Source organism: Festucalex cinctus, chromosome 4 (genome assembly GCF_051991245.1).
Source record: "Festucalex cinctus isolate MCC-2025b chromosome 4, RoL_Fcin_1.0, whole genome shotgun sequence".
Classification (NCBI taxonomy): domain Eukaryota; kingdom Metazoa; phylum Chordata; class Actinopteri; order Syngnathiformes; family Syngnathidae; genus Festucalex; species Festucalex cinctus.
The window spans coordinates 15,694,933-15,713,792 of NC_135414.1; the positions used below are offsets into that span (position 1 = coordinate 15,694,933).

General features: G+C 38.4%; 2 protein-coding genes across 5 annotated transcripts in view; both read left to right on the top strand.

The window, feature by feature from the left end:
• The first annotated feature begins 3,322 nt into the window (after positions 1 to 3,322).
• On the top strand, positions 3,323 to 10,680 carry LOC144017148 (beta-1,3-galactosyltransferase 2-like). 3 transcript variants are annotated; one of them, XM_077518433.1, is made up of 4 exons: positions 3,323 to 3,448; positions 6,287 to 6,391; positions 7,677 to 7,722; positions 8,993 to 10,680. In XM_077518433.1, the coding sequence occupies exon 4, from the start codon at positions 9,144 to 9,146 to the stop codon at positions 10,167 to 10,169; it is 1,026 nt and encodes a 341-aa protein (XP_077374559.1). In that variant the 5' UTR covers positions 3,323 to 3,448; positions 6,287 to 6,391; positions 7,677 to 7,722; positions 8,993 to 9,143; the 3' UTR covers positions 10,170 to 10,680. The 3 variants fall into 3 exon arrangements, with proteins under 3 accessions (XP_077374559.1, XP_077374558.1, XP_077374560.1); XM_077518432.1 differs by lacking the exon at positions 3,323 to 3,448 and adding an exon at positions 4,678 to 4,808; XM_077518434.1 differs by lacking the exon at positions 3,323 to 3,448 and adding an exon at positions 4,705 to 4,808 and having other exon boundaries at positions 6,290 to 6,391.
• A 4,766-nt stretch (positions 10,681 to 15,446) lies between these two features.
• Positions 15,447 to 18,860, top strand: part of nqo1 (NAD(P)H dehydrogenase, quinone 1) — a 6,307-nt gene continuing 2,893 nt past the window's right edge. The window contains exons 1-3 of one of the 2 annotated variants that reach the window (XM_077519224.1): positions 15,447 to 15,708; positions 17,957 to 18,124; positions 18,310 to 18,440. In XM_077519224.1, the coding sequence (XP_077375350.1) occupies positions 15,612 to 15,708; positions 17,957 to 18,124; positions 18,310 to 18,440 (396 nt within the window). In that variant the 5' untranslated portion in view covers positions 15,447 to 15,611. The remainder of the gene's footprint in view (positions 15,709 to 17,956; positions 18,125 to 18,309; positions 18,441 to 18,860) is intronic. The other variant, XM_077519223.1, reaches the window with a different exon arrangement.

Below are 18,860 nucleotides of genomic sequence, written 5' to 3' on the forward strand. Positions count from 1 at the left end.
AGCAGGTGATGCAACAACCAGTTTTGTGTTGAGAGTAAAAGAGATGTGAGTTACTTTTGCCTCCTTGTCTTGTCATTTATCACATTTCCACAAGTTCATTCATTCATATGCACAGAAAATGCTGACCTTACTGCCTTTTCTTCATATCAGTGCAGGCAGCATTTTGGTTTTATTCAAACATAAACATGGAGAGAGAGAGTAGGTTACTAGAGGCTTAAATGTTAAAACATGATGCAACCAAATGGTGGCCTGGTCTGAAAAGTCCAAGTCATAGCAAAGGAGTTGGACCTGCTGCAGTTTCAGGAACTAAGATAAAGGCCATGAAAACTGGACAAACAAGTTAAGTGCAGTAAATTCCATTAAAATTTGACTCAACCAACCCTTTACACCCGAGCTCAAACATTTCGGCTTACACCTCTGATATCACTTTATTATAAATGAGCCAAACAATGTGAAAGAGCAGAAACCTTAAGTAGCACGTGCCAATGATATTATATAACCCACTAATTATACTGATGTCACTGTATCATAATTAAACTACCTCTTTCTGTATCACTGTCACACCTTGCCACAAGTTGGGAAACAGGCTCGACATTTCTGTTGCTAACTAATTACTTTGCATCCACCTTCAGCCTGTTCACAATTGATGATCCTGGCAATCATGCCAGGTAATCTCACTCTCACATGCTCCGTTCACTGGCCAAAAAAGGGCGACTGGTGGAAGGTGCGACACAAGCGGGTTGATGTGTTTGCGACTTTGCGATGGTTGTGGCACAATGTGGAAGACTCAAATGAAAGGAAGAAGGGAAGGAAGGCAAGATGGATCTCAAAAGTATTTATTTATTTATTTATTTATTTATTTATTTCAAAAAGAACTTGGAAAAATAAAAACACACACTTAAACAAATTCAATAAAAACAAAATACAGTCACAAAGAAGTTGAGGGAAACAAAACACGCACCACTATAAAGTCAGCGAAACTTATTGTGATACGAGAACACACGCACAGTGGACCAACACAGGCCGAAAGAAATCACAGCAGCACAACAAAGCACACTTGGACAAGTCACAAGTGGCTGGAGGGAGATGATGGATTGAGACAAGAAACATGGCTGACGAGGACAGGTGGAAATGATGACCTAAGAAAAGATATGAACATGGGACAAATCATGAAACAAATCATGAAACAAACTGAATTGAATCAAAATAAACAAAAAACACTGATCATGACAGAAGGTTCCCCACTCCTGATTTGAGTGACTATTTGATGACGTTTGTCATCATGACCAATTAGCAGGCAAGACAAAACCTTATTACCGTATTCTTTTGCTCCGCCTACTTCTTTTGCTTCTTACAGTTAAAAAAAAGGTCACAGCTGCCATATTCAATACATAGCAGATAAAGTCTTTCGCAAACCGTAAACACTGATAAAACTATCTAGCGCAACCTCAAAACAAATGACAAAACATCCATTCTTTAGAACAAGGTCAATTAAAATGAAAATGTGAACGGCGAGTTGAAGCTAGTATGGAACCTAATGTTCCTTAGTGCTACATGAGTTTGAAACCAGAACCAGAGCGATAATTAAGATAAGCCTAAATACAGAACAAAACAAAAAGAATGATATATTTCGACTCAATGTGTCAGTTTGTGGAACAGTCTGGATTACAAAACCAAATTATCTCATTCTATTTGTATTTTTAAAGAATGTATAAAAGCACAACTATTGGAAAAATATATTTAGCACAAGGTCATGCTGTTGAGTTATTTTGTTTAATTGTTCCTTTGAAAGCGTCTTGACAGTTTGCTGTCATTTATTTTGTGTTGTTTTTTGTGTCGATTAGGGGTCGATATTACAAGTTTTACTTCTTTCTATCCCCTTTGATTTCTTTTTTCTTTTAAAGAAGAAATATATATATATTTTTAATTTGAAAGTTTTATTTCTTACTCTATTTCTTTTTTTGTAATGTTGTCTATTTAAATTTCCCACCAGTTTCCAACCAGTCAGTCACATATCATAACATTTTACTGCTTTGTAACTCGCCAATAAACATTGTACAAACAGATAGTCGTGTTGTAGATAGTGGACGATGCGTTATGCAGAGCGGAATGGTGATAAACACACATGCTCCACTGCTGAAAGTTAGTAGACACACACCAAAGACTCGTCATTTTAGTACACTCATTAACCCTGATTAGAGTTAAGCACGCCTTTAGAACAGTCTATCATCTGCAATCACAAGGCAAAGTCGAGCGAATGAACCAAATTTTGAAAAACAAATTGGCAAAATCTGTGCACAGACCAAATTGAATTGGCTTGTGTCACGCCGCCACCGGCGTGACGGCCCATGCTTTTATTTTTATAGTCATGTTTCCTGTTTTCTTTTGAAAATCCTAACTCTTCTATCACCCCAGGTCACTTACCCTTCCTGCCGCTCCATAATCACCGGTCCCCGCCCATGATAATGAACACCTGCCGCCAATCAAGACAGACAATAAAAGCCACCTGCATTCTCCCCTCCGTGGCCGAAGTGTCACAGTCAGTGCATGGAAGCGTCCCACAGTCCTTATGTCCTCGTTCATGTTGCCAAGTGTTTTTGCCTTGTTTTTGCCTTGTTTTTGTGCCTTTTCCTCCCCAGTGGAGAGCCTTTTGTTACCCCTTTTGCCTTGTGCCCTTTTTCCTCCCTAGCGTAGCGCTTTTCGTTGTCCCCAGTACCTTTTGCCTGTTTTTTCCTCCCTAGTGGAGCGCTTTTTGTTCTCCACTTTTTTGCTTCCCTGTTCTCCTCTCAGCTTGAGAGGAGACACCTGTTGGCCGGAAATAAACCTGCTGCCTTGGTGGCTTACCTTACGCCTGCGTCTGAGTCCTACCTTACCTCGTCGTGTCAGCTTGAAGCAATGCCAGTTTCCCTAATGTCCGTCAGATACTCGCTAAACCATTCCACGGGGTCTACACCATATGAACTTCGAACCAGAAGGCAGTTTCCAGACTAGATTTTTCATAGGTATGCACACAACCCTACTTTACTTTAACGAACCTATTAGCTCTCTTTACAGAATTCAGCAGAAGTGAGCGAATCCTACCAGAGAGAGAAAACCCAAACTCAAAGATGACATTCTAACCACCGCCTGGACAAAAAGCGGACAGAACAGGACGAGAAGCAGACGAGGACGTCAAACTGCAACACCTCAGAAGCTGTACCACAATTGCAATCTCTTTTGTTTATATGCTGTTGACTTCTTTAGTCACTTCCACAACTATTATAGTTACTTGCAGTTTTTGCTGTATCCCATGTATTCGTACATTGTGTTTGAGAGTTATAACGGAAACGTTTCTGTTGGAAAACGTGATATTTCGGGCAAACATTTGATGACGACTGTTTTGGACACTGATGATCTAGAGACGGATTTGGTGAGAAAAATGGTGATCTCTTGATTAGAGACCAAAAAGGTGAGGTTTTAATTTTTCAAATCACGGTTGCTTTAGTTTTAACTCTGTATAAGAGGTTAAAAAAAAAAAAAAAAAGGGGGAATTGTGAGAAATTGATCATTAATATGCTAAGGTTATATACAGTAATTGCTAAGGTTGATTATTTGTTATTGCGCTTGTGTTTCACTGAGGCAACTGATCAATTATTTTAACAAAGTTGAGCCACACTTCAGTTCGACACGTGTTGGCGAAACACACATGGCAGATGACCAGGTTAACAACAATAGTTATGTGCTCCAAATTTCCGTTTACTTGCTTGTAATTGTTGTACAAAGCCTCCAAATTCCATCATTCAATTCCATCTAACTGAAAGAAAGTCGTCACACTTAATTGCAACCTGGCTTTCTTGTTTTCTCAAGCTAGTAATCAAGTCCTGAGGCAAAATTCTTCAGTGAGTTTGGTCAGTTGTTTGTCATTCGCGCACGCACACACATGCACGGGCACGCACACGCACACTCGCACACACATAGAGATGCAAAGATAGATAACAAACATATATTTGTTGAATAATATTTTTCTGCCAAACTAAGAAAAAGTGTGTAACTTATTTTCTCACTTGACAGCTGGTTGAGGACCTCTAAGTTAATAAAAGAGGAAAACTATTTTGTATAGAAAGCATTTGTTTTGTAGTTGTGCCAAGTTAAACTAAAAACGGATGTTGCAATTGGGTTAGTGTTCTCCAGATTTGCGTATAATAACATTTGTACTTTTACTTAAGTACAAGAGGCTACTTTTAGTTCACCTTACTGAACTTAGCTTTTACATATACAATATGAATATAGGTTGGTGTTATTGAATGTTGTGCTTTAGTTTTCAACTTGGCATGCAAAATGATACCCTGTCAACACACCTATGTGGGGCCCATGTGGGTTGGATAGTGGCTGGTGTTTAAAAGTGTTTAAAAGTTCCCAGCCTGGTCCCAGTTAAAAGTTGACTCCTAAAAAATGATTGCCATGACAGGGGTGTGAACCAGTGTACCAAAACAGACACCCTAACCCAGGGGTCTCCAAGTTGTGTCCTCGAGAGCCCCTATGCAGCCTTTTTTCCATGTTTCTCTCCACTAACACACCTGATTTATGATCGGGATCGTTATAAGGCTTCTGCAAAGCTGCTGATTAGCTGATCATGAGATTCAGCTGTGCTGAAGGACGGAGACATGGAAAACAGGCTGGATGGGGTCTCTCGAGGACCCAACTTGGAGACCCCTGGCCTGACCACTGAGCTATACAGCCACATGACAAAGAAGGTTGTTTTAAATACATTTATCGTAATATCGGCCTATGATCCAAATTTTAACCATTTTTTTGGAGAAGTCTCTTCTGTAAGTGAAAATGAATTCCGGTGTTTCCTGTGTCATTTTTGTTGTTGTTGCCTAAATCATCTCTTTATGATGCAAATGGTTCATATTTGTGTGCTTACTGAAAATTCTGGGTAAAAAAAGGGACTTTGGCGATTATATTAAGTGTAAATATAGATTTTATTTTTTTTTCCCCCCAAAAAGAAAATGTTACTTAATTGTAAAGAAATATAAGCCATCTGTTGCGCCTGCTGTTATTGTGCAAAATTTGAACATTTTAGAGTGAAGCCCAGTCAGAGTCCACTTATTGCCCAGACTTACTTTCGCCCATCTCCTGTACACCTACTGCGAGTGGGGCCCAACAATGAAGCCCACCCATGCCCAGCCAAAGCCCAACTACACCAACTGTACGTGTTTGCTGGGTATGGTCCACTGCAGTACTACGGATTGCAGTTCGAAACAAAGTTGTTGTCTACAAAGTAAAATATCCATCCATTCATTTTCTGAACCGCTTGCTCCTCACAAGGGTCGCAGGGGGTGTTGGAGCCTATCCCAGCAGGCTATGGGCAGCGGGCGGGGTACACCCTGAACTGTTTGCCAGCCAATCGCAGCAAAGTAAAATATTTGTACTTTATATATTTTGAAACAAGCGTTGTCCATAAATTCTATAGAAGTAATTTGTGTGGACTCGTTAGAGACTTTAAACTAGAGCTCGTATTAGCCAACAGTTCAACAACAAACTTGGGGCAACGTATCTCCGTCATTTTGGTGTTAGTTGTCACATGTGCAAAGAATGGGCAAAAAAATTCTTTGCCTGTTTTAAAGTTTCACTTTCAAGTTAAAAAACAACAACAAAACAAACAAAAAAAGGTTTTTTTTTTTATTTTTTTTTTATTTATTTATTTTATTTTTTTTTATAATTATTAGTTGACATCTTACTCCATACAGTGAGACAACTTAGCAGTTGGTGGGGTGCTTATAACTGTGCACTGACACAAAAGATAAAAATACCTGAGATTTTGCTCATTCATTTGGTAAACATATCCGTATGAGGATAAGCAGTTTGGATAATGGATGGATGATGTATTGATTCCAAGAAATTATATAAAGATATGAAAAGTGTGACATCAAGCCCCGGTCTCCCCTACATTTGTTTCATACAGTATAAAGTGCAGGCTACTTGTCCCAAATTGTAATAAGCCTATTTTTAATATGTGGTTGCAGGTGTTGTTCATAAGTAACAGTTTAACCATGGAAAGTGGACTCAGTGAAGGAGATGCAAATGCAGCAAAAAAAAAAAAAAAAAAAAAAAAAAGATGGAGCAAACAAAGGTGTGGCTTCCCTACCAGGTTAACAACGACGTGTGGACGTTACCTCAACTAGAGTCAGTCACACAGACGGAGGGAATGTTTTCTGTGGAATTTTGGTCGATACGGTTCACTGCCAGCGAGAAAGACCTGTTCGCACATTTTACACCATCCTGTTTTCATTTTGACTTTTAGCAGAGCTTGATGTTTTTCTTACCTTTTGGAATGGATAAAGACACACCATCATTGTGAGGAGAGCATAAAAATGCCAGAGAGTGACTTTGCCACATGTGGAAAAAGGTGTGTACACGTTATTACTGCAATGTGATTGTTTTTATAGAGATTGTTCTTTTGTGTATTTATGAACCTTGAAAATGAATCAAATTGAGATGTAGAAGAGGACAAGTCTTTCTCAAACAGTAAGTGAATGAAAATGAGGTTATAACGCTAACGCATTACAGACTGCTCATGACATATTTCATGACAATTATCATACCCACCACAAATCAAAGTCTTCCTTTATAGGTTGTTAAACTCTTTATCAGCACAAGCCGTTGTGACTGTAAAGATTATTTAACTGTATAATACCCTCTTCATATTACTATTTACACAATTGCTTATGTATGTATTTAAAAATCAGTTTGTAGTCAGAAGAAAAGTCATAGACAATAGACATAGCCAAATATTTAAACTACTGATTAATTTATGTGAAGACAGGTTTCGGTCTGGGAAAAAAAATGCTTGTAATAACTTAGATAAGTGAAGAAAGGTTTTGTTTTGCTTTGGGGTTTTTTTCCCTCACAGATTTTCTTCAAAAAATGAAAATCCATTTAGCAAGAAACATAAAGGACACTGCAAAAAAAAAAAAAAAAAAAGTAATAAAAGGGTTAATTTAAATTTAAATAACAGAAACTTATTCTTTTTTTTTTTCTTTTTTTTTAAATAAAAATAAAAAAAAAACAGAAACTTATTCTTACTTACTGCTCATAAAAATAATTTTTTTCCATAATTAAAACACAATTTGCAGTTTTAATTTCAACAAGATTTTGCCTTATTTTCAGGTTGTTTATTTAGTAACATTTTTATATTTTTATTAAACAATTAATAGAAATACAGTAGGTAAACATATTACGAATAATAATGCTTAAAATTGCAGAAATTTGCTGCTATTAGTTAATGGAAAGGGGATTTATCATAATGTGTTTGATGTAATATGACACAAAAAAATAATGTCCATTTGTTCATTTATTTCAGGCAATAATCAACATTAACAATCTATCAATTTTTCTAGACAAAATGTGATTCATTTTCCAAAACCTATTTAAAAAAAAAAAAAAAAACTTGAATAACTAGATATTGGATTTAAAATTACAACTGTTGGAGTAATTCATTTGTATAGCATTCCACCTTGCAAGGCGTTCAAACCACTTTACACTTTGATTACTCTTTCACCTACTGATGAGGCAGCATTCGGAGTTCAGAATCTTGCTCAAGGATACTTCGACATGTTCACAAACGGGATCGAATGCATAACCTTAGGGGTACTAGATGTCGACTCTACTTCCACTGTTTTTTGTCATTTTAGATCACATAAAATGTATACTTGTTGCCCCAAAGCAGAGGCAGCATCCGTAAGTCCAATTCTTTGCTTTGCATATTATTCACACTCTCATGCTTTCTTTCCCCTTTCCCTCTGTCTCTTTAGATGTCCTTTCAAAATAAATGTTCATACATTGACAGTGAATGTTACCATCTAGGATATTACAGGAATTGTAGTTATTTTCGATTAAAAAAATTAAAAATAAAATAAAAATACATTAGGCAGTTAACATAGAATTTATCGTAAAATTAAAAATTTTATTGTTTAATTTCTCAGTAAATTTAAATGTATTTTGCCTTTTTTTTTCACCAGAGTTTTAAAGTTGCATTTTACAGTTTATTCCTTTAAATAACAGACAAATATTTGTGAAATTAAGGTTCATTTGTTCATTGTGTGCTTTCACAGTTACAACGATTTCATGTTATTTTATATTCAGTATATAAGATCACAGCCTATTTTTAAACATTAAATAACATTTTAAAAATATAGTAACAATCTGTAAAATTAAATTTAATAATTTTAATTTCCGATATTTTAGGATTTTGTTTTTTTACAGTGTAGCCATCCTATTTGCTTTAGTGGTCCACTAAAAATGATGCGTGTGTGATCTATAATTTTACGGAAGCATAGAGCTGCCAATGTGGAGTAAACATTTTTGGCTGGTGAGTATGTTCGAACATACTCGCAAATATGTTCGAACATACTCGTAAATACGTTCGAACATAGTTGCAAATATGTTTGAACATACTCGCAAATATGTTCGAACGTACTTGTTGGCTACATGCTACAAAGTTAGCATACCTTCCCATAATGCCACGGGGTATTATTTCCGCATGCGAAAGTGAAAAAAATGACAAATCTAAATCATGCACGGCAGACATAATAAATCATAAAAGTTACGAATAAACACTGTTGTTGTTTTTTTTTGTCTACGTAAATTTCTAATGAATTGATAATTTGGCCCAAATGTCTAAAAAGGTATGCTAACTTTGTAGCATGTCGCCTCCATGTAAGTTCAAACATATTTGCGAGTATGTTCAAACATATTTGCAAGTATGTTCGAACGTATTTGTATGTTCGAATGTATTTGCGACTATGTTTGAATATATTTACGAGTATGTTCGAATATATTTGGGAATATGTTCAAACATATTTGCGAATATGTTCAAACATGTTTCAATACGTTTGAACATATTTACAAGTATGTTCGAACATACTCGACAGCCAAAAATGTTTAGTCCACAATGGCAGCTCGACGCTGCTGTAATAATTTAGGTTGAACTTGTCTCTCTCATCCTCAGCCAGGGAAGGTCAGATGGCAGCCAACACAGGAGATGGTGCAGCGCGACACGACCTCGCTGCCTTTTCTTCATATTGGCAGTGGCGACAGTTTTGTTTTATTTCAGTGCAAATATAGAGGACAGTACAAGTGGCTGGAGATCTAAATGGTGGATGCAATATAATCCAACAAAATGGTGGTCTGGGCTGAAAAGTCTGAGCATTGGCAACATTTCTTTCATAGGAGCTGATTGGAACATTTCTCCGTCTACCAGATTTTTGGCAACTAAAACACCTGCCATGAAAAGTGGACAAACAAGTGAAGGAAGTCACATTATTGAAAACCATCCGGCAGCTGTACTCCAAAGTCCATACTTTGTGGCTTACCCCGCTGAGTATCACTTTATTGTGAATGAGCCCAACAAATGTGAAGAGAAGAAACCTTTTGTGGTCCTGATGGTTCCTGTGGCGCCGCACAACAGACGTCATCGAGACATTATCCGCAGCACCTGGGGAGGGCAAACTGTGGTGTTGGGGAAGGTGCTCAGCGTCTTCTTTCTGCTGGGGCTGCATACGGGCAAACCTGTCGAGCAGCTCGAGGAACAGTTGCAGCAAGAGAGCAAGGAGCATGGAGACCTGATCCAAAGCAATTTCCTGGACTGCTACACTAACCTGACCATCAAAACCATGGTGATGCTCGAGTGGCTCAGCTCCTACTGCTCCAGCGCCCCTTACGCCATGAAGATTGATTCTGACATGTACCTCAATGTGCCAAATCTCATTACTATGTTGTTAAATGCACCCAAAACAAACTACATGACTGGACTTGTGGCCAGAAATGCAAGGGTCCAGAGAGATCCCATGTCCAAGTGGTATCTCCCAGTGGATGTTTACCCCAAAGCTCAGTACCCACGTTACGCTCTGGGCTTGGGCTATGTTCTTTCTTTGGACCTGCCACAAAAGCTTGTGGAAGCTTCCAGACATGTCAAAGCCATTTACATTGAAGACGCGTACTTGGGCTTGTGCATGGAATATTTGGACATCCCTCCCACAGACCCTCCAAATTGGAATTACTTTCAGGTCCTTCCTGTGCAATACAATCGTTGTGCTTATTCCAAACTTGTTGCCACCACCTTAAATGAACATACGGATCTCATGTGGGTTTGGAAAGATTTACAACAGGCAGGGAAGCTCTGCTGATCTGCCCAAGTACGACTGAAACTATTAGATTGAAGTATATGAATGACCAATAAGCAAGCAAGAAAAAACTATCAATATCCAATTTTTGATTCCGTCTGGTCTCTACTGTGAAGCAAATAGTTACTGACGTTTCTGTCTTTATCTTTTGGGTAAGTGACAATACTTTGGTTAAAAATATGTTTGCTGCTTCGTGTGGCGTTCCAATTGTTAAATTGTGTACAAAAAATACACTAACCTCTTCAATAAAAGTAAATGGCCTGTTATTACATGTGGTACAGCACTTAAACAGTAGAGGACGCTCTCAAACGCTCACAGCATGACAATGACAAGCATTGTAAGCTTCCGCCAGTGATCGAAAGATGTGTTTCAACTTGTCTCCAGCTTGTACAGCTGTATGTATGGAAGGCATTAATGCAACATTCATCATGTTATGACTGCCAGCGTTTTGCTACCACTGTCGAGCAGGAAAGTATTTTCATGTTGACAGTGTACAGTAGACGACATACTGTACATGAACATCCTTCCTGCTAAAAGTCAGATGAGAATTTCACAAATTAATGACATTGGTCCGTTTTTTTCTTCCAGTAGGCAAGCCGTTCTTCTGTTGTCTATGGAACCATCTACATATGTGGTGACAAGACGCTATGTTTCCTTTGCGTCATTAAAAACAACAACAACAACAGCTCTTAATGTAGTATTTTTTTTAATAAACGTATCACTGGACACCACCTTAACAAATATATTTATTTATTTATTTATTTTTTTTACGCGGAGTCGTGCTTTTCATGCTCATACATGTTCATCTACTTTTCACTGTGCTCTTGTAGCTCATTTTCCGAAACAAAATTCATCATGCTGTTTCAAAATATCTAAACACATTTATCGGTATGGATATCAATAAAAATTACAAATATATCAGTATTTGAAAGATAATGGTATTGCTGGCTGCATAAACAGTTGAAAGAGTGCATCACCGGTTTTCAGTTGTTGTCTTAAGGCAAAGTCAAAAGCTAAATACTGCCACCTTGTGGATACATGCCATTTTTACAACTGGTTGGATGGACCAACTTTTCCATCATATGCGACGACTGAATTAGCTAAAAGGAAAATGCAATTAACTCTGACTGCCAGGCGTTATAAACACAAAACAAAAAAAATCCACAGTGCCAGCCGCTTTTGAGCATTTTAACTCATCTTTCAAGGCAAAAAGAATATTGTTTGTCTTTACTACATATACAATGTGGCTACTCAATGAAAGATCGCATTCCATTCATTGGAATTTTACTAATCATCATTAAACGTCTTTGGCAGTCAAAGAGTAAAAAGAAAAGAATAATTTCAAAATCAATACCTAGGTAAAAAAAAATAAATGTTGATTTAAAAAAAAAAGTTTGTTTCTTTCATACTTAGAATAGAACAGAACTTTGTCAGTGTCAAAGCAAAAATGTGCACCATCCTTCTTAACATGTATTTGCATTTAGACGAAAGGTAAAAAAAAAAAATTCTCAACAATGGCGCAAAAAAAAAAAAAAAAAAAAGATCTACAGAAATCAATTAAATCCCTGAGGAAAATAATGCAAACCTCTTGAGGTTTTTGAAGATACAAGAATACAGCTTCGGTATAAGTGAAACATATTCTTACATGTGCATGTGCATTTGTATTACACCTCAGAAACATGGTTTCAATCAATTATGAACAATAGTGGACAAATTTGACAAACAATATATGATTACCACTGCGAATGGATGGCAACCAGTTCAGGGTGTAACCCGCCTACTGCCCGAAGCCAGCTGGGATAGGCTCCAGCACCCCGCGACCCTTGTGAGGAACATGCGGTTAAGAAAATGGATGGATGGATATATGATTTCCAACTCTAAGGCATATTGAAATTGCTTCATATCGATCTCATCTCACCAGTTTGTATCGTCTTTAATTTGAAACATTAGCCAAGAGTAAACCTTAGTATGCTGACAAACTGCTACTAAATAGCTGATACATTTTTCAGTGACAACAAATGTCATTTCATTAAGGACGGAAAATATTGACGCCTTCTTAAAACAATCACATAAGTCATTTTTCCTACCAGATTTTTTCAGGAAGAAAAAAAAAAAAAGAAGAAGAAGAAGAACCATTTGCATCATGAGGAGATAATTTAGGCCAAAAACATTTTTGCCAAAAAAACACACACAAAAAAAAAACTTAGGCAATTATTTTAAGACGGTGACAATACTGTTTTGTTTTGTTTTTGTTTTTTTAATGTGAACTTGCCTAATGACAAATTCCTGTACACATATATTATTTGATGTAGTTGGGAACGGCACGTGCAAGCCACCGGGATTTTGATGAGATCTTTTTTGAGAATATATTTATGCTTGGATCAAACGGGCACTGAACCTTTCCCAGAACCATCAGCGGTGCAAAAAACAGGCACAAAATTGTAGCTCAGCTCTTCTTGCTGGTTGACGATGCAACCCTGACTAAGGCACTCTGCGACCACAATCTCATGCGGGTACCTGCATTCATCACGGTGGAGTCTGAAAGGCCCACAAAACACATATGGAAGGTCATGTCAAAATGTATATACTGGTAAGTGAGTTCTAAATGATTGATTGTGTTTGTATACAACACATTTCAATAGTAACAGTGTGTACTGTAAATAATAAACCAGCTACAAGTATTTACTCACCTGCCTTGACTCATATAAAGTTCGAAGAAGTGACCCTCAAATGTGAATACAAACATTTTGATAGGTTGAGGATGGGAACTGTGAACCAGAAGCATATTTATGAGGTCACACACTGATGTTGGATGAAAAGGCCTGCTGCTGGCTCTTCAGTCTCTGATCCCCCGTTCATATGCAAGTATTGGATGTGTGTGATGGCGCATTGTCCTCCAGGAAAATCATGTTATTCTTGAACGATGTTGACTTCTTCCTGTACCACTGCTTGAAGGTGTCTTCCAGAAACTGGCAGTAAGACTGGGAGTTAGGCTTGCTCCATCCTCCACCCAAAAAGGTCCCACAAGCTCATCTTTGATAACACTGTCACCAGCCCATACCAGTACCCCACTTCCACCTTGTTGGCGTCTGAGTCGGAGTGGAGCTCTCTGCCCTTTACTGATTCCAGCCACAGGCCCATCAAGACCAAAAAAACTTAGAAAAATCCGTCTGATGATATTTCTTGGCCCAGTCTTGACATTTTATCTTGTGTGTCTTGTTCAGTAGTTTTCCAGCCTTCCTTACCTTGGCCATGTCCCTGAGTATTGCAGACCTTTTGCTTTTTGGCACTCCAGTGATGCTGCAGGTCTGAAATGTGGCAAAACTGGTGGCAAGTGGCATCTTGGCAGCTTCACGCTTGATTTTCCCCAATTCACGGGCAGTTATTTTGCGCCTTGTTATTTCAACACGCTTCTTGCGAACCTGTTGACTATTTTGAATGAAACACTTGATTTTTTGATGATCACGCCTCAAAAGCTTGGCAATTTTAAGAGTGCTGCATCCCTCTGCAAGACATCTCACTACTTTTGACTTTTCGGAGTCCGTGAAATTTCTCTTCTGACCCATTTTGCCAAAGGAAAGGAAGTTGCCTAATAATTATGAATACCTGATATAGGCTGCTGATGTCATTAGACCACAACCCTTCTCATGACAGAGATGCACATCACTGATATGCTTCATATCATTCATATATAGCTATTGTTTTTAATTCCACTGATAGATTTATTTGTTTATTTTGGCATTTTTGGTCTTCCACATCTCTGAGTCACCGCGGTGTACATGCTTCGAAATGGATGCACCTTTGCTGCATTTTATGACATAGTGACATCAAGAGGTCAACTACTTCACACTGTCACTTTAAGATGAACTGTGCAATTGTTTTCTTCCAATTTGATGCATTAAAGCTTTTAAAATACAAAGACCAACTGCTCTCGTCATTATTCTCTATATTGTTACATACATTTCTTCCAAGAGGGGTAGTCTGAGCATGTTTTTGTTACATCAAGATTCAAGGCTTGATCAGATGGTAGATGTGACCAAGTAACATTCCTGCCGCATTCCAGCCTGTGAGGCCAAAGGCAGCATCTGCCAGTCTCAAAGTAGAAAAGTTGGGTTAGCACGACAGCAGAGTTTGGGGAGAAAAAGGAAAGTCGTGAAAACCTGACTCCAAGTGCAAGGATGATTTTTTTCATCTAAACTCAAGTAATTCACAGTAAGAACAGACAATGGATGTCCAAAAGAAATTATACTTGATTTAAATATTTAATAACAATTGCAATTTGCTGGGTGTTAACATCAAAAAAGGCTTGAAAATATTTGTGTAAATATTCTTATATGATATTTATTTATTGTTATGTTTGTTTATATGCTTTATTTCCGTAACGTTCTACCAAATAACACCAAAAACCATAGTAATGATGTTCAATTTTATATTTGTCATAAATGATCTTTTTATTGTTTGTTGGTGTTGTGTGGAACACATGAAATCCTCATAAATATAAAATACAGATCATTAACTCATTAGCTCCCAAAGACGTATTTATACGTTTTTTTTGTTTTTAAATGCTAGAGCATACAGAAGGCTTTGATGCAGCCGCTGAACTGAAGAGAATGCTTGAATCAAAGGTAGTTATTACAAAAACGGCCAGTAGGTGGCAGCAGAGTATAAGAGATCAACTGGTGCCATGTTGCAAAAAGCTCTTTTCCCCAGTTTTAAACAGATTTGTGAAAAACTATATTACGATGCTAATTGCTGCAAAACGGAAACATAAAAATATACTTGCTAAACCTTTTGTTAGGTTCCATGTTTTTATAAAATATAGAACACAATATTCTGTGGGCCTTGCAAAATCAGTCAAAATCCAGTAAAACAGCTGGGAGTGAATGAGTTAAAATGTTGATATGTGAAAATGCAATATAGACAGCTGCAATATGGCCAAAGAAAAAGCAGTCGGTGTGTTCACCCAGAAACTAGTGACTTGTGACGTTATCGAAGCGGACTCGATTGAATTACTTCAGCTTTAGTAAATGGACGCCCTCCTTCACTTTTGCTTCTAACAAAGTGAAATTAAGTCGGATTAAAGTGTTTTGGGCCACATGACGCCTGTCGGATAATCCCTTGAAAGTGTCCCATACATTCTTTTCCAGGCCAAGTGAAAGCCATCTTATTCACCTGCACCAGTGATTCCACAGCCAGACTAAATTGCACACACACGCACACTTTACCCTCCCCCCTTATGAAAGAAAAAAAAAAAAAGCTAAACCGGTCCTGCAGTGTGCCAATTTTTTTTCTTCTTTCTTGCACTTGTGTGTCGCTGTAAGTCCTCGACACGTTTGCTCCACCTGATGTCCAATCTTAGCATGTTTCTCACGCAAAGAGGGCCACAGGGTGTATAAAAGCCACAGGAGCTGACGTGAAGTGCAGACTGATCCAAGCAGATCCAATATGGAAGTGGCCCCCGAGGAGGAAAATTTGGGGGATGAACGGCAAAAAGAAGCAGAAGACTTTCAGGTCTTTCAAACAGAAGAAACTAAACGTACCGGTAAGGCTACTGGTACATTACATTTGTTTGGAGCAAAGTCTTTCATATGTGAACTCGTTCTTCCGAACACGGATGTTTAAAATGTGTTTAATTGGTCATTTCAAATGATAAAACAGATATTATTTAACACAATATTTGGTTTATATTGTGTGTTATGGAAGTACTTGAGATTTAAACAGAATTACTGGACATGGTTTGTTGGGTGTTGATACTGTAGAGCATCAACAGAAGCTTCAGTCCTCATTTTTGACAAGGAGACGTGAACAGAAACATGTTTTAACAACATTTTGTTTTATAAAATAAGCCAGATGATTGTGTTTTTTAAATACATAAATAAAGTATATTTAACCATAAAAGGTTAGTTCCTAGTGTGAGCGTTCAAGTGTTTTAGATGCCATCACTTGATATCCAGCTTCAGATCATGTCGCTTGCACGAAGGAATGTTCTTGTTTCTCCTATCTGATGCCTGTGAAATAAAACAGACCCAAAGCGATAATTCCTTGGAAACGTGGCTTACTAAGTTTTTAATTTGGTTAACTTACTGCTCAACCCAAGTAAGCCTGCAAGTTTTAGAGAGTGAAAGTTTAGATGTTAAGTGTTTTTCAGAGTCCATTTTAAGATCCTTAAATTCGTTTTGAAATCTTTAGATGGCTGAGCACCAACATACTTATCTGAGCTTCTCCATCTTCATGCTCCTGCCCGTTGCCTCAGGTCGGGTAACCAGCTGTTGCTTGAGGTATCGCGGTCCAAGCGGAAGCTCAGAAGGGATAGAGCATTTCTGTGGCCCAAAACTCTGAAATCATCTGCCTTTTATTAATATTAGACAAGTCCCTTCACTGTCAATTTTTAAAACCCATGCTTATATATTTGTTTTACTCCATTTTATGTTTCATGCTTTTATTTTAACTATCAGTCGATTATGTTTTATGTTCACTGTAAAACACTTTGTAAAAGTTTAGTTTAGATAATTATTGTGTTTGTAGTTTGCAGTAGCCTATAAGTGTGATGTAAATAAATAAATACTCCTCCATATGGTGCAAGTCCTTATAACTTCAAAGTGTCAAATTTGTCAATCAACAATCATTATCATAATGTAAAGAAAAGATGAGTTTGCACCTAAACCTGTGTTAAGAGCTCCAAAGAGGTACCAATTTCCTGTAGGTTACCGCTCTAAAAATAAATAAATAAATAAATAAATAAATAAATAAACATCCATCCATCCATCCATTTTCTTGACCGCTTATTCCTCACAAGGGTCGCGGGGGCTGCTGGCGCCTATCTCAGCTGGCTCTGGGCAGTAGGCGGGGGACACCCTGGACTGGTTGCCAACCAATCGCAGGGCACACAGAGACGAACAACCATACACACTCACACGCACACCTAGGGACAATTCGGAGCGCCCAATTAACCTGCCATGCATGTCTTTGGAATGTGGGAGGAGACCGGAGTACCTGGAGAAGACCCACGCGGGCACGGGGAGAACATGCAAACTCCACCCAGGAGGGTCCGAGCCTGGACTCGAACCGGAGACCTCAGAACTGGGAAGCGGACGTGCTAACCACTCGACTACCGTGCCGCCCAAATAAACAAAAAAATAAATAAATTTTGCAGGGTAGGCCTGAACAATTGTGAAAAATACTTAAATTGCCCCCCCCTCAGTATTGTCTTTGTGTTTTTATATGAAATTATATTTTCAAGGTTTTATAAACACATGATCAGGTTTATGTTTTGGTTTTATTAGTCTTATTAGCGGCACGGTGAAAGAGTGGTTAGCACGTCCGCCTCCCAGTACTGAGGACTCGAGTTCAAGTCCAGGATCCGGCCTTCCTGGATGGAGTTTGCATGTTCTCCCCGTGCCCGCGTGGGTCTTCTCCGGGTACTCCGGTCTCCTCCCACATTCCAAAGACATGCATGGCAGGTTAATGGGCGCTCTGAATTGTCCCTCGGTGTGCTTGTGGGTGTGGATGGTTGTTCGTCTCTGTGTGCCCTGTGATTGGCTGGCGACCAGTTCAGGGTGTACCCCGCCTACTGCCCAAAGCCAGCTGGGATAGGCTCCAGCGACCCTTGTGAGGAATAAGTGGTCAAGAAAATGGATGGATAGTCTTAGTCTGAGGGGTGAAGTCTTTCATGAAATGAAAGAGGCTTCAGCTCACCATGACCCTGAACAGGAAAAGTGTAATGACACATTATAGATGGTTAGGGTAATTGGATATTTTTCTCTTAACCCATTTGTTTGTGTGTGTTACAGCTCAGAAAACGGTACTGATCGTGTACGCCCACCAGAGCTTGGGCTCATTCAACGAAGCCGTCCGGGACGTAGCTACTAAGGAGCTATCAAAGCAAGGCTACCGAGTCATCGTGTCGGACCTTTACGCTATGAACTTCAAAGCCAACTCCACAAAGAGCGATATCATTGGTGAGCTGGGTTTGTCATTTCCATCTCTCAAATGCTGTAAATACGTTGTATCATTATATCACCAGAGTGCTCTATCAAACCAAAGAGGCCTTCACAATTATGTGCTACTTTGTGTTGGTATATTTGAGTCAGCAATTGCAGCCATTATTTAGCTACTCAGTACTGACAATATCGGTATTGTCCAGGTGATTTAAAGAATTCTAAGCTTTTCCAGTATGGAGAAGAGACAATGCACGCCTGGAGGGAGGGTCGCCTAAGTGACGACATTGTGGCCGAACAACGCAAAGTAGAAGAAGCTGAGCTAATCATCTTCCAGGTCAGGGGTCACTTCTGATGGTAAATTGATTCCCACCAACTAAGTCAATGGTTAATATGAAACAATGTAATCAAAGAGGAACTGTGGTTATTTTGCTCAGGTTAACTGTGGTTTTGTTTCTCTGTAGATTGACCAGTAGTTTAATTTACAGGCTGATAAATCCTGATATAATCTCAAGTGCTTGGTTTTAAAAGATAGTCTGTGTATCATATCCCACAAGCTGAAAAATATATAGAATCCATCTACCATAACATATCACTGAATATTTAGGCAGTATTAAAGAAAAAAAATGGTTGGAGCGTAAAGCTTGTACAAATCACGTTCCATTTGTTAATCCATCAATTTTCTACAGTGCTTGTCCCACTAATCTGTATACTGGATAGCCGATAGCCTAAACACGCTGTGCAAGCTGTAGAAACC